The sequence below is a fragment of the Bufo bufo genome, chromosome 6 (genome assembly GCF_905171765.1).
Source record: "Bufo bufo chromosome 6, aBufBuf1.1, whole genome shotgun sequence".
NCBI classification, from domain to species: Eukaryota; Metazoa; Chordata; class Amphibia; order Anura; family Bufonidae; genus Bufo; species Bufo bufo.
Window position 1 is genome coordinate 358,581,760 of NC_053394.1, and position 14,451 is coordinate 358,596,210.

Below are 14,451 nucleotides of genomic sequence, written 5' to 3' on the forward strand. Positions count from 1 at the left end.
GAGCAATCTATCCGATGACATGTAAGCTGTGAACACCAAACCTAATAATCCATATCTTATCCCAACAATGACACAAAGAACTCTTATTTTCACTCTGAGGCTCAGTCCTCTCCCAGGACATATATACACACCCGAGCTCTTAACTTGAAGGCTATACATCACTACTGCTACTTACTTGGAACAACCTTCCATTCAATTCTCATACTACATATAGAATTCTACGCACTCACCATATCCTACTTTTGTCTTCTACCTATGGTATGGCATATATCTGTTATCTGTGTCCAATTATCAGTTGCAAGATATATGAGATATACATGCTTCACGGTCATATATATTATTACCTTCCATCATGTGCGTACAAGTACACAAATTGAGTTATGCAAGTGTTGATAAGAAGAGAAAAAACCTTGGATGTTAAGAGCAAGCAAAATAGGAAGAAAGTAGCTGGCAAAATGCATTTTTTTTTCCAGGACATGATTATGGGTGACTTAACTGTCCACACCGTTTCTCCTGCAACTGTCTCTTGTATGGAAACGGACACCAAGTTTGAGAAGATCAGTATTGGCCAACATTCCTTGGTAGCTGTTGAACCTACTGTGTTGTGGAAGAAAGGTGGTCGCTTGCTCTCTGGTCTTCTGGGGTTAAATGTGCTGCTGTTGGCCATTGTACTTATTAGCAGTGCTGCTTTCAATGATGTGGCACTGGTTGAATGGCAACTACTCTCTCTTCTGTGCACTCTTATGGGACTCACAGGTTGCTGGATGGCGGTCTACCTGCTCTGGACATCAAAAAAGGACCATCACACAAGCCTAAAGGACTCCCATGCTGGACCCATCTGGTTGAGAGGTAAGAACAGTTATAGTTCTCAGTACAGTGGAAGTTGATCTTGGTGGGTAAGAATGATGGAGAACCTGGGGTACAAGTATATGAAGCAATTCTCTAGGAAAGCCACCATTAAAATTCTATGGATTTAAAGGGGTTGTCTCACTTCAGCAAATGGCATTTATCATGTAGAGAAAGTGAATACAAGGCACTTACAAATGTATTGTGATTGTCCATATTGCCTCCTTTGCTGGCTTGATTCCTTTTTCCATCACGTTATACACTGCTCGTTTCCATGGTTATGACCACCCTGCAATCCAGCAGCGGTGGTCGTGTTTGCACACTATAGGAAAAGACACTGACCTCTCAGGTGGCCGGGACCATAGGAGTGCACATAGGCTAGCTCTTTATCCGATAATGTGCAAGCACGTCCACCACTGCTGGATTAAAGGGTGGTCATAACCATGTAAACGAGAAGTGTATCATTCCATGGAAAATTGGATGAAGCAATATGGATAATAAAAATACATTAGTGAGTGCCTTGTATTAACTTTGTCTACATGAAAAATGCCATTTGCTGAAGTGAGACAACCCCATTAATAAGTTGTCCTATGAGATAAATAGATCAGAGATTTATACATGAATATAAGGTCCTGTTCACATCATATTTTTAGCCTTCCATCAGAAGTGTACAGGGTTGCCAACCGTCCAGAAATTCCTGGACAATTCGTAAAAATAGGCGACTTTTTACCTGTGTCTGTGAAAAAAAAATTGATGTGCCAGTGAATTTTTTGAGGCTGGTGGTATTTGACTAGATTATTTTAGTGGTAATTATCATTTTACACCTCACAGTAAATGCTTGTAAATTGTAATGAGTTCTTATCAGTATATTGAGCTGTAGACAAGTATTACTTACAATCTTTATCATTCTTTATAGTTTTCCAATTTGTCTGTATATTTTTTTGGATGTCCATGATTTTGGGATAAGTTGTCCAGAAAAAAGAAAAAGTGTACGTCTGGAGGACTTCAAGTGCGTACCTCTCAGAATACAGTGGGCACACGTTCCCCACACAGTCCTTCTCTTTAGCACTGTAGTGCATTCACTACTTTCACCGACGAGCACTGGACACATGGCCAGCTTGTTCAGTCCAGGACTTTTTAGTTCCCCTACCGCTTTGACTTTGAGGGAGAAACTTCCAAAAGTCGGCACTAACTAGATAGTTCTTTTTACCTAAGAGATATCTCTTTTTATATTATTCTCCCATGAAGCATTGCCACTAAGTCTCCATACACACCTGGTCTCCTTAAAGAGTCACTGTACTTTCACACAATTTTATTTCTTTTAATAGAGAATGGTCTAAATAGCAAATTTCCTGAAATCGCTTCATTTAAAAAAATCTGCCTGCATCCACCTGAAAGTCATGGCCACTAGGAGTCTCACTTGCACCTAATTTGCAGTCCACTGCCTGTTCTCAGACAAGACCCGTCCCTAGTAACAGAGACTCAGAAGATGGCTGGGAAGTGGGGGCTTGTCAGAGCTAGCTGAGATCCTGAGCCTCCTGCCTTTCTGTAAGTGTGATCCTTCATATCTGTTCTGTGAGCTCTGGAGTGGACGTAAGTGGAAGGATGTCACAGTAGAGTGCTGGCAGATTCCACAGAAGAGAGATAACAACTGCTTGTGAGAGAAATGCATCTCATTGTGCAGCTGAAGAGATGAATAATTAGGCTGAGAAAGATTTTAGGGAAGCCAAAAAATACCTATTTCTTTTACAGTTATCATTGTAAAAATAAACGCAGGTATTATGCAAACTTTTTATTAAAGCTCAGGCATGCTTTAAGGAGAGCCAGTACCCCCCACCACCACCACACACACACAAACCCAAGCTGTCCCATTCCACTGAATTCTTTAGCAGCTTCAAAGGATGAAGTTTGTGTTACCTATGATAAAAAGGTTTGAACTCTGCAAAAAGTGACGTGGCTGAGAAGCTTTGTTGATGTGTAGAGACATCTGTGTACCCAGGATCTACCCTCCCTTCTGGCCCTTCAAACACAGCCGAGAAAGACTGAAGGAGTTCTCTTCTCTATTCTGTTCATCGACTGCGTAGAAGTGACCAGCCATACACGAGAACAGCCAGGGGAAAGGGAAGATCCTATGTGCATCAGCAATATCATATACTACACAGTACTGTGCAGCTGGGGCTCATAGTCCCACACATACAGGTTGCGAGCAGGGTGGCCACTTTATACACCTCTGCTGTCTGACTTTGGGAACTGCTTTGACAACAGTCTATATATGAGATATCAGTTTAATGGAGGCTAGTGATGAATGCCATAAAGTAGCATCCATCACCCATAGACTATTATCGCCTTCATATGAATGAGTCCACATCTGTTTCACAATTTTGCGGAACGGATGCAGACCCATTCATTTCAATTGGTCCACATAAGATGCAGACAGCACACCGCGTGCTGTTCGCATTCGTTGCTCCGTTCCGTGGCCCCGCAAAAAAAGATAGAACATGTTCTATCCTTGTCCATTTTGCAGACAAGAATAGGCATTTCTATAATAGGCCGCCCGTTCCGCAAATTGCGGAACACACACAGGCGGCATCTGCGTTTTGCGGATCTGCAATTTGCACACCTCAAAACACAGCGTGTGAATGCGCTCTTAAACTGATAAGTCTTTTTACAGGATGCACACATTATGCATTTCACTGACAACATTATCCAGTGCACTTACTAAAAGACCCAACTGGAACACACATTGACTATTTTGGCAGCTAAGGCCAGGTTCAAATCATTATTTAGTTTTACGTTCTTCTGATTCGTCAGAAGAACAGAAAAATAAACAAATAAAAACAGATTCTGCATTTTAAGCATCCGTTACGCTCAGTTAAGCACATTTTGCATCCGTTTTAGCCATTTCCGTCTGAGATGGAAAAAACAATACTTCGTGTAGGACTTTTTTTCCGTCTAATAACAGATCTTAGACAGAAATGGCTTAAACGGATGCAAAATGTGCATAACGGATGCTTAAAATGCAGGATGACGGCTCAGAAGAACGGAAACCAAAATGGTGATGTGAACCTAGCCTAACTTCTTTCTTTTGCATTATTCTTTGCAGTTGGGCTGGCAGTTTTTGGGGTTTGCACATTGCTTCTTGATGTGCTGAAGATTGGAAAAGCAGTCGGTCTGGTTCAGTGTGAATCTCCTATCCAAATCATCCAGCCAGTCTTTCAGTTCGTGTTCGTGGTGTTGCAGGTAAGATTTGTGACACTGTCCCTAACAACCCTTTCTTGGCCATTAGCGACCTAGCAGTTATGTGTAAGCCTGAAATATCAATAAAACTCCAGAATTTATTGCAGAATTTTTTATTTGATCCTCTTTAGTATTAGTGATTGTGATTGCCTGCTTTTCCCATTTAGACGTATTTCCTCTGGGTGTCCTGCAGGAACTGTGTTCAGAGTCACATGAACCTTACCAGGTAAGAACTAATGAAGAATCCTCCAGAATAATCTTCAGGTCAGTTTATACTAATAACCTACAGGAATTTTAATGGGAAAAATTGCAGTAAGTTCAATGTAGCTTCAGTGCCCAGCTGTCATGTCCCTGTGTTATAGGTGCGGCCTCATGTTAACTCTCAGCACTAATCTAGCCATCTGGATGGCTGCGGTCACAGCTGAATCTCTTCACCAAACGCCTAGTGCTAACAGCTCATCTGGTGGTCACAGGATGTCCAGAGGTAATACATCCCAGTAATAAAAGAAATGGTTTATTATGTTGATGCCAAATTGACAACAATGGGGGTCGATTTAGACGCCTGTCTTAATATTCCAGTGCGCTGACCTCTACATAACTTCGGCACATCCACCGCCGGTCTATATGTAAGCCAGCTTCCCTGCTGGATTAAATTTAGACTGTTTCTTATGCCTAAAACAGGTGTAGTAACCTTTGTGCCACAATCTGCTACAAATATACGGCAGAATATTGGCGTACATCAGCTGGTATATTGGAAATTGAATGGCTGGAATAGTTCCACTTTCTTTTTGACCTCTAGCTTCTATAGTACAAGCAAAATCCACAAACTATTATGTATTGGAATTGCATAAATATAAATCTTCTAATATAGTTTTAATATTTTAATACTGGAATCTTTAGTGGCAGAAGCTTTCCAATGGTTAGATACAGAGCTGCATAGAATTACTAATTATGCACCATTGTCAGACGAATACATCACCAGATGTAGCACAGTGGATGTGTACCCACTGTGTCACTGAACGAATTTGACTTAGGTCTACTCCTTTTTTTTTTTTTTTATCGGATAGAATTTTTATTGAAATAAAGTTTTTTCCATATACAAAAGATAAAGAATGGACATATCTTCATGTCAATAAATGATAAAGCAAGATAAGAGTACAAATATTGCCCTGTTTCATAAACAGTTGTACAGTGATGTCTACAAAAATAACAAAGTACATAAGCCAAACCAAATAACCCCCCCCCCCCCAACAATAACCAAGCAGAGAGACGACTACACCATCCCCTATGTGGACGAGTTAAATACTTAGGTCTACTCCTAAGGGCTTTATCTAAGTGCCCCCTCCCTGGTTTTTACCCTTTCACACTATACAGGGATCTGCTCTTCGCTGCTTGACCCAGGCAGATCGAAAGACAAGCAGAATCATAGTCAGTGAACAAACCTAGGTCAGGGCAGGAAAAATTTGTTCAATCCGGTAAACGGGCCAAATGTTGGGAAAGGCAGCACATGGTCAATACAATAAATAGGCAGAGATCAGAGCAGGCAAAGCAAGTTCAACACAGTCAACAAGCAGAGGTAAGGCACAGAAGGTCAGATGACACTAAACACACCTTTGCATGGAATAGGCAAGCTAGGAACATTTTTGCTCAGCCATCCTCCCATAGGGAAAGGCACCTAAAGGGAAGACTAGTCATAGGCTGGGGAGAGAGCCTGCACCTGTTCGCCATATGGCCATGGGAACTGTGGACAGGAAGTAGAGAGGTTGCAGAGGCCTAGCATGGGACAGACAGAGCTAACAGTTCTACAGCACCCATGCCCGCTGTGGATATTCGCTCTGGTAGTCAGGATGAGTGGGTGCAGCACAGAGGCAAAGTACAAGTTCTTGGTTCAAAACATCAGTGTTTATTCACATGTGAAAGCAAAACAAAAACGCAAGTTGCTCGGTGATCGTCCACACACATAAAAAGTTCATATACAAAACAATCACTTTTCTCCTGGGTGTTACTTCACACCCTGTTGGAAGTTCTGCTTTGTCAAGTCCACAGGCAGGCGTTAGGCGGCCTGTTTACCCTCACAGGGGTCTGAGCCCCCCAGCTCGGCTCAAACTGCGGATCCCAACACAGCCCTCAGATCACAGCACACAGACCTCCTAAGCTCCACTTTCAGACGGAGGTAATCCTCTCCACCTGGCAGTGCTGGCTGGTTTTTATGCCTGGCAAAACCCGGCCTGGAACATGGGGAGTAGTCACCCACCCATCACTTTGACTACTCCCAGTAAGAGCCGTCCAGGATCAGCTATTACAGCCATACTAAGTATCAAGGTGTCAAACAGCAACTGCTGCTGACACATAAATATCGGCTCTTACTCAACCGAGGCCAGGAACCTCGGTGACACGTACCTATCATCCACGTATTCCTTGTACCTTCTTACAATGCTGAGAAGGAGCAGGGAGATACCTGCAAGCATCGACTACCAATGTTACATAGACTACAGTTTGCTATAGTCTAAGGACTCATGCACATAACCATATTTTGCAGATTGCACATGGACCTAGCAAAAGAATAACAGCACACAAATGTCATCCATGTGCTGTTCACATCATGTCCTTTTCTTGTCCGTATTGTGGACAAGAATAGTCATTTTATAGTGGCGGAAGTGATAAAAATGCAGATTACACAAAGAGGGTGTCTGTATTGTGCGGACCCATGGTTTGCAGACAGCAATACGGATTTGGTCGTGTGCATGAGGCTTTAGAAGCATTGCTTAGTAAGTGTTCCAAAGCACAAGTATATCTTAGGCTGTATACAGGAGCCATTTATGTAGTGCCAGGAATGAGAAATAAAGTAAACCTTCCCAAAAGGTACTCCTGCCACCTGAATTGGACCTAAGGCCTAGTTCATACTTCAGTGGTTTGGTCAGTGAGCCAAAACCAGGTAAGGGGCAAAAACACAAAACAGGTGCAACTCTTTCCATTATTCCTTATCATTGTGAAGTCTCCATTCCTGGCTTTGGCTCACAGTCACTGATGGAAATCACTGACCAAATCACTGAAGTGTGAACTAGGCCTAAGTGGCATCTAGAAGCAAAAATCTCAAGCTCACTTTCTGACAGTGAGTGGCACAGCACATATTCAGGTCAACCTTCTTTCTTATGCACGCAAAGTATTTTCTTTCCGCGTGTATTCCGTTTTTTTTGAAGACCGCATGCAGCACCATTGATTTCAATGGATCCGCAAAAAAAACGGAAGTTTCTCCGTGTGCATTCCATTTCCGTATGTCCGTATTTCCGTTCCGCAAAAAAATAGAACATGTCCTATTATTGTCTGCATTACGGACAAGGATAGGACTCTTCTATTAGGGGCTAGCTGTTCCATTCCGCAAAATACGGAATGCACACGGACCTCATCCGTATTTTTAGCGGATCTGTTTTTTGTGGACAGCAAAATACATACAGTCGTGTGCATGAGCCCTTAGGCTAAGTCTACATGAATCGCATTTCCTCTCAATTGTTTCCACAACAAATCCACTCAGACACAAAAGAAAACTGATCCGGCACTAAAAACATTGCAAGTCAATGGGCGCCGGATCCATTTTCTTTTCTCTCATGGCCATTTTAGAGAGAATACAACCGGATCCGTTCATAATGGATGCAGCCGGTTGTTACCCTTGCCTACTACTGTGGGCTTCATAGTTGCTGTAGACTGATATTTTGGCCGCTGAATGTTTATTTTATGCATTTTAAAATTTGCTAATCCAGACATCTGTTTTGTTTCAGCTGGTGGAGGATCTGATACCTGCGCTTGTAATAATCTGGCGTGCAAAACCTTCGAGACAGGATATTATTACCTGTACCCTTTTAATATTGAATATAGTCTCTTTGCTTCAGCCATGTCTTACGTGATGTGGAAGAATGTGGGCCGTGTAATGAGTCAGCATTCTCACCACACACATCACTCCCTCTGTCCACATAGACTTTTTGTGGGACTTATTTGTGGGGTTGCGGTCCTTGTGGCAGGCCTAGGAGTCTTCATTGTCTATGAGCTTGATGTTTCATCGGATGAATCTAAGCCACAAGCACTTGAAATGTTTTACATCTTCAATATCATAGCTCTCAGCCTGATGTGTATTAGCTCACTTGCTGGAACCATCATCTTCAGATTTGACAAGAGGGGCGCGGACAGTCACAAGAACCCTACAAGGAACCTTGATGTTGGTCTGCTGATTATAGCTGCCCTGGGCAAATATTGCATCGCCTATTTCTCAATAATAGCCATTATAGCCAAGTCTCCTGGTGACCTCATTGATCATTTAAATTTGGTATATTCACTGCTTATGATTTTACAGCACACCCTGCAGAACATTTTCATCATAGAAGGACTGCATAGAGAACCATTCAGTAGTGGATACTCGGGCCATCGTAGTTCTGTAGCCAATAATGAGAGACATGAAGTTTACATCAATCAAGCAGTTGCAGGTATTCAGAGCAATCACTTGGAAGCTGAACATGGACACGAGTTGGATTCAAACGCCAATGAGGTTGTGGCACACTCCATTATAAAGAATGCTCGAGAAGACTTGCGAAGAAAGGCCCTAAAGGAGATCTGTTTATTCCTCCTCATCTCCAACATCATTGTAAGTTTCATCTCCAATGGACAATATTGTCCTTATGCTTTTTGCACTGGTTTATTTTTGTTGACCAGCTAATGATGTGGCAGTAAATCTATGACATATAGCATCGACAGGATGTTTAGAGGATGTGGATCAGCTGTTTCACGTGAACAGGTTTGACTACCTCTTGGAGTAGTCTCTGTTGAAGTGACTGCTGGCCCATGAGGGTCAAGAAACACCAGTGCAGAGCACTGTGGGATCAGGTAAAATTGCAGTCAGGGAAACGCCAAGATCAGGGCAGACAAAGTATAAGTAATACGATAAATAGTCTGGGGTCAGGGCGGGCAGCTCAGGGTCAGAACGTAAACCTGGGAGGGGTCATGTCAGACAGTGAAGGGTCAATTCCAGAAGTCAGGCAGAAGTTTGTACATGGAACAGACAAACAAAGAAACAAACAACACAACTGTACGGGAAATTAGTTAAATAGAACCTATTGCTCAGGCACCTTCCCACAGGGTTAGGTACCTGAAGTACCCCAGGGTAACCAGCCATTGGCTGGGGAAAATTAGGGTGTGCCAGCTGGCACATTAAGAGCTGATGAAAGCATGCACATGCCTCCTATGAGCAGAGAGAGCATTGCCAGCAAGAAGCATGCTTCAGCCTGTAAAGAAGGAGCATTGTTACCCTGGAGGCCGGGACCGTGGGGCTGGGAGGGAGACGCTAGGAGGTGCAGTATGTATAGCAGCAACAGGCACAGTTTTCAGGTATATTACTAAGTAGGCTTTTCCCAGTAGCTGTGTATAGGCAGTAATAATGATGGTAGTAATCCTCCCTGAGTCTCTCTCTCTCTCTCTCTCTCTAGAAACACCTTGCAATCTTCCTAAATAACCACATGAGTGCAATTCCATTCTCATTGGCACTTTATGAAATTCCCAGTGCACGGGGTGCAGATCTTAGATCAGGAGGCCAGTCCGTCTTAAAATGTAGTGGCAATATACCCAGACCACAAGCAGTACAGTGCTTTGCCATTAACGAGCATTACCTTACTATCTTTAACCTGCACAGTATAAAACCTTCTGTGTGAATTTCAGGCTCTCTTTCTCTCAGGCATAGTCTTTTAGTTTAGTTGCTTCTCTGGCATTTTTTCAGTCTGAGGGATAAAGGATTCCTGGACTAGGCCTAAGCTTCAGCATCTCACACTGACACATCCTTCGTCTGGGCCTGCTTACTAGGGACTCTCTAACCAGGGGTGGGACCAGCCCTTCAGCCAGGTAGTTGCACTAAAAAGACTGCCATTTAACTATATGTTGCCCATACATAACCAAACCGGGAATTCAAAGTGCACAAGTAAAAAGAGAATGTTTAAAATATGAGTGCTCAGTAAATAAATCACAACATTCACTGGGTCACTGCAATTGCAGGCACAGACCAAACTGACCTATATAAGACTAAGGGTTCATGCACACGGCCATTGCCCAGCCATGCCACAAATAGCAGGTCCGCAATATATACGGGCACCAGCAGTGTGCACACTGTATCACGGATGCAGACCCATTCACTTGAATGGGTCCACAATCCGAAACGAGTGGTGTGGAACGGAGGCACATGTTCTATTTTTTTGCAGTGCGGATGGATCACGGACCCTTTCAAGTTGAATGGGTCTGGATCCGTGTACAGCAACCGCACGGATGATGCCGTGCATTGGAGACCCACACAGAAAGGCCGGCACATGTTTGTGTGCATGAGTCCTTAGGAGCATAATTCCATAGATGGTGCAAATTAGCTCTCCCTCAGAAAGAAGAATACAGTCTCTAGCATCACCTGTAGGTAGATATATTGTAAGGTGGCACTAGAGAGACAGTTTTCTTCCTTCTGAAGGAGAGCTAATTTGCATTCTTTTTTCCCCCAGAAAGCATTCACTATAAGACCCCCAGTCCTTACACCAGTTGGAGCTATGTAGATGGATAGATGATAGATAGATTGCTTCTTATAGACAGACATACCATGATCTCACTAGCATATGTTAGGTCATTCATAATTATATTTATTAAAGGGGTTATCCCATGATTAAAGGGAACCTGTCATGTGGATATTTGATTATAATCTAACTAATTATATACAATCATTAACTACGAAAAAGTGCCTTAGATGTATTCACTTACTGGTGTGACAGATGGTTACCTCATAATATACACACAAAGATGCCGCATGCCGCATGCTAATGAGCTGATTTGAGTCCGGCGTGATGTCATTCAGTCCAGCGTATATTTAATTAACAGCTATAGCCACTCCCCTGCCCACCTGCTGCTGGTTCATATGGAAACAAACTGTCATTCAGCAGCAGGTGGGCGGGGAGAGTCAGGAGCTCATGAATATTCATGACTCATCATTATCAGCTGGAGCTTTTCAATACAAGATGTTGGCAGATTGACTGAGTCAATTAAAGAAAGTGACCCAGCATTATGCTAAGAGAATCAGTCACTTATTTATATTGCCCTTAGTTAGGACACCATAAAACTGGTGACAGGTTCCCTTTAATGTAACCAATGAAAATCAGATAGTACATGATAATCTCTTTCTAACAAAGCTAGAACCAGCCCTGTATATCATATGGATCCAGAGATTTTCCCATTCATTGCTCTGCTAGATTTATATCAAGCTCTTTTCTGCTGCAGCTCAGGAGGTGTGTCCATGTTCTCCTTATCACAGCTCAGGAGGTGTGTCCATGCTCTGCTTATCACAGCTCAGGGGGCGTGTCCATGTTCTCCTTATCACAGCTCAGGAGGTGTGTCTATGCTCTGCTTATCACAACTCAGGGGGTGTGTCCATGCTCTCCCTATCACAGCTCCGGGGTGTGTCCATGTTCTCCTTATCACAGCTCAGGGGGTGTGTCTATGCTCTCCTTATCACAGCTCAGGAGGTGTGTCTATGCTCTCCTTATCACAGCTCAGGAGGCAGATAAAGGATGAAAAAGACACAAATGCAATGGCACTCTGCAACCAGCATTCTGCCCTGCCTCTATGCTGGATGAGGCATTGGTGTACATTTTGGCCAAAGCGTAATAAGCCACTCACCACGTCAAGGTCGCCTCTATGGAGTGGTCCCTAACACTAGTTCCTACCTGTTTGTGGGCCATGACAGCCACACAAAGTCCAGGGAATGCAGGTGCAGCATGCACGCCAAGCACACTCTGCTTTTAACCCCGTCCGGTGCCATTACAGCTTTCATCGGATCCAGGGATGCAAGTACCAACATGCATGCTGAGCCCACTATATACCTCTCCTGGAGCCAAATGGCTACAGGTAGGTGCTATATAAGCAGACTCAGTTTTATACTGACTTTAAAACCAGCCTCCAGGACAGATTGACTGGTCAGGTGTGCATGACTGCATGGAGATCGCCACGCCTCCAATATATACTACAAAGAAAAAATGTGGGGGATTCAATCAGCACAACCCTATATGTAGGTGCACATTGCTATGGCGAAATCCATATACAAAGAAAAAGACAAAAATGCAATGGCACTCTGCAACCAGCATTCTGCCCTGCCTCTATGCTGGATGAGGCCTTGGTGTACATTTTGGCCAAAAGGATAAAGGATGAAACTGAGCATGTGTGGCCTTCTCAGTGAGCAGGACAAAGAAATAAGGAAAAGAACAAACAGCAAGGTGGCGCTATCCAGATACATTTTATTGAATAACTCACTGGCTATACAAAATTTTACAAAAATATTGAGATCCAGGTGCTGGTTTGAATACTGTAGAATAATTTCCGTGGGACAGCCCCTTTAATGCAGCAATAATTAACTAATCCATTTGTTAAACCTATTTAGGGCACATTTATTAAGACCTATGTTTTAGATGCCAATGTTAATGAGCCCCATAACTGTTGATGGATCGCCGAAGTTATGATATGGTGCCGCCCTTCTCTGCCCCTTTTTTCGACCTGGCGTGAGCGGGGAATAAGTTGTAGATTCTGCCGTACCATGGCGCACGACAGAATCTGCGCCAGATATACGCAACAAAAGTGGCATATATCTAGTCATAAATTACCCCCTTTATTTTTTCATTTACATTAGAATAGATTTATGCCAACCACTGAACTTAGGGGAAATGTGTCCGATTAAAAATACTGAATGGTTGACCGGGTACTGTGGAGCAGAAGAAAGGGGGGGATAACATTTTTGTTTTCTATTGATATAGAATTTTCTTCTTCTTTCCTCTTCATTTACCATTATATTTAGGGATGAGCAAATCGATTTTGGATGCTTCATCCGAAGTCGATTCGCATGAAACTTTGTTGCAATACTGTACGGAGCAGGAGCTCCGTACAGTATTAGAATGTATTGGCTCCAATGAGCCGAAGTTATTACTTTGCGAAGTCTCGCGAGACTTTGTGTAATGACCTTGTGAATTAATTATTACTGTAAAAAACCTTTTAACGCTTATGATTTCCAAAACCAATACAGAAAGGTGAACTGATGTCTTCTCTATAGTATACTGAATGATTACGTGTTGTGTATTTAGTGATGAAGAAAGAAGAAATTATAAAAAAAAAAATTCTGCTCTTGATGTAAGAAGTCAAATCTCCATGCATTGACTTCCTACTGATTCTGAAATATACAGTAGATTTGTGTTGATACACAGCAGCCAATCACAAGCTGCAGAGCTGCTGGAGTAGGAGAGTGCAGAAGCCTTAACCAATCATAAGACAGGAGGTGTGTCTCAGACTGCCTCAAACTCCCCGTAGTCAGTGCAGGTAAAATGTAGTCACAGATCACAATATTGCCCTAATGAAGCTAAGGTACAAAAAAGATGAAGGTACTGACATATCTTATCATTTTGGAGCTCATGACTGAATAGTCGCTGTAGTTTACATAGCTATCCCAAAAAAGTTGATTTACCAACATATAATGTAATAACAAATATCCATTCCATGCTGAAACCATAATATAAATGATAAAATAAATTGGAAATTTCTACATTTTTTGGCCACCCATGGTTCTCCTTAGTACATAAATTGTATCTAACAATATTGTGTCCTGTTTTCCCAGTTCTGGATCATGCCTGCCTTTGGTGCTCGTCCAGAGTTTGACAATAACATGGAGATGGATTTCTACGGAAATGCCATGTGGCCCGCTATAGTAAACATTGGCCTTCCGTTTGGGATCTTCTACAGGATGCATTCAGTCGCCAGCCTTCTGGAGGTCTACGTCATTTCCTAGCACAACTGGTAGCATGGCAGAACAAGAACATTGTGATGAAACTAGAAGGCTAAGGAAGGCCTTAAAGGACAGTCTATTGTTTCCATAGCTTGTAAAAAGCTTCCGAAAAATTTCGGACCGAGATAAAAAAAAAAAAAGAAGCCATTTCATTAGCATATGCAAATATCTACCCATGCTATATGTGTATTACAACATGTATTTTCTCATTACGGTACCTTTTTCAGAACGGTTGCAGTCTATGGGGCTATTCACATGGCTGTTTTTTTAATGGCTAGTTAATGGAGGCCGCCAAATAATAGGTCATCCTACCTTTTGCTGTTTTGACAGACGGATCCCCTTTGAAATCAATGGGCCCAATTTTAACAGCCGTTTAGACAGAAGTGCACCCATCTAACGGCCATTAAAAACTGATACATTAAGGACCTTTAAGTAAAAAAAATTTTTTAAAAGGCAACGCTCCCAACATTGGGACATCAGATGATCACACTGGGGGCGTCTGATCCTGTTGCCTTCAGTGCAGATCAAATATTGCCGGA

General features: G+C 42.6%; 1 protein-coding gene across 1 annotated transcript; it reads left to right on the top strand.

Annotated features, from left to right (window-relative positions):
• Positions 1–482: 482 nt before the first annotated feature.
• Positions 483–13,915, top strand: LOC121005730 (proton channel OTOP2-like). The gene is made up of 6 exons (XM_040438499.1): positions 483–849; positions 3,950–4,086; positions 4,251–4,309; positions 4,446–4,567; positions 7,860–8,716; positions 13,745–13,915. The coding sequence occupies exons 1-6, from the start codon at positions 483–485 to the stop codon at positions 13,913–13,915; spliced, it is 1,713 nt and encodes a 570-aa protein (XP_040294433.1).
• Positions 13,916–14,451: the final 536 nt, after the last annotated feature.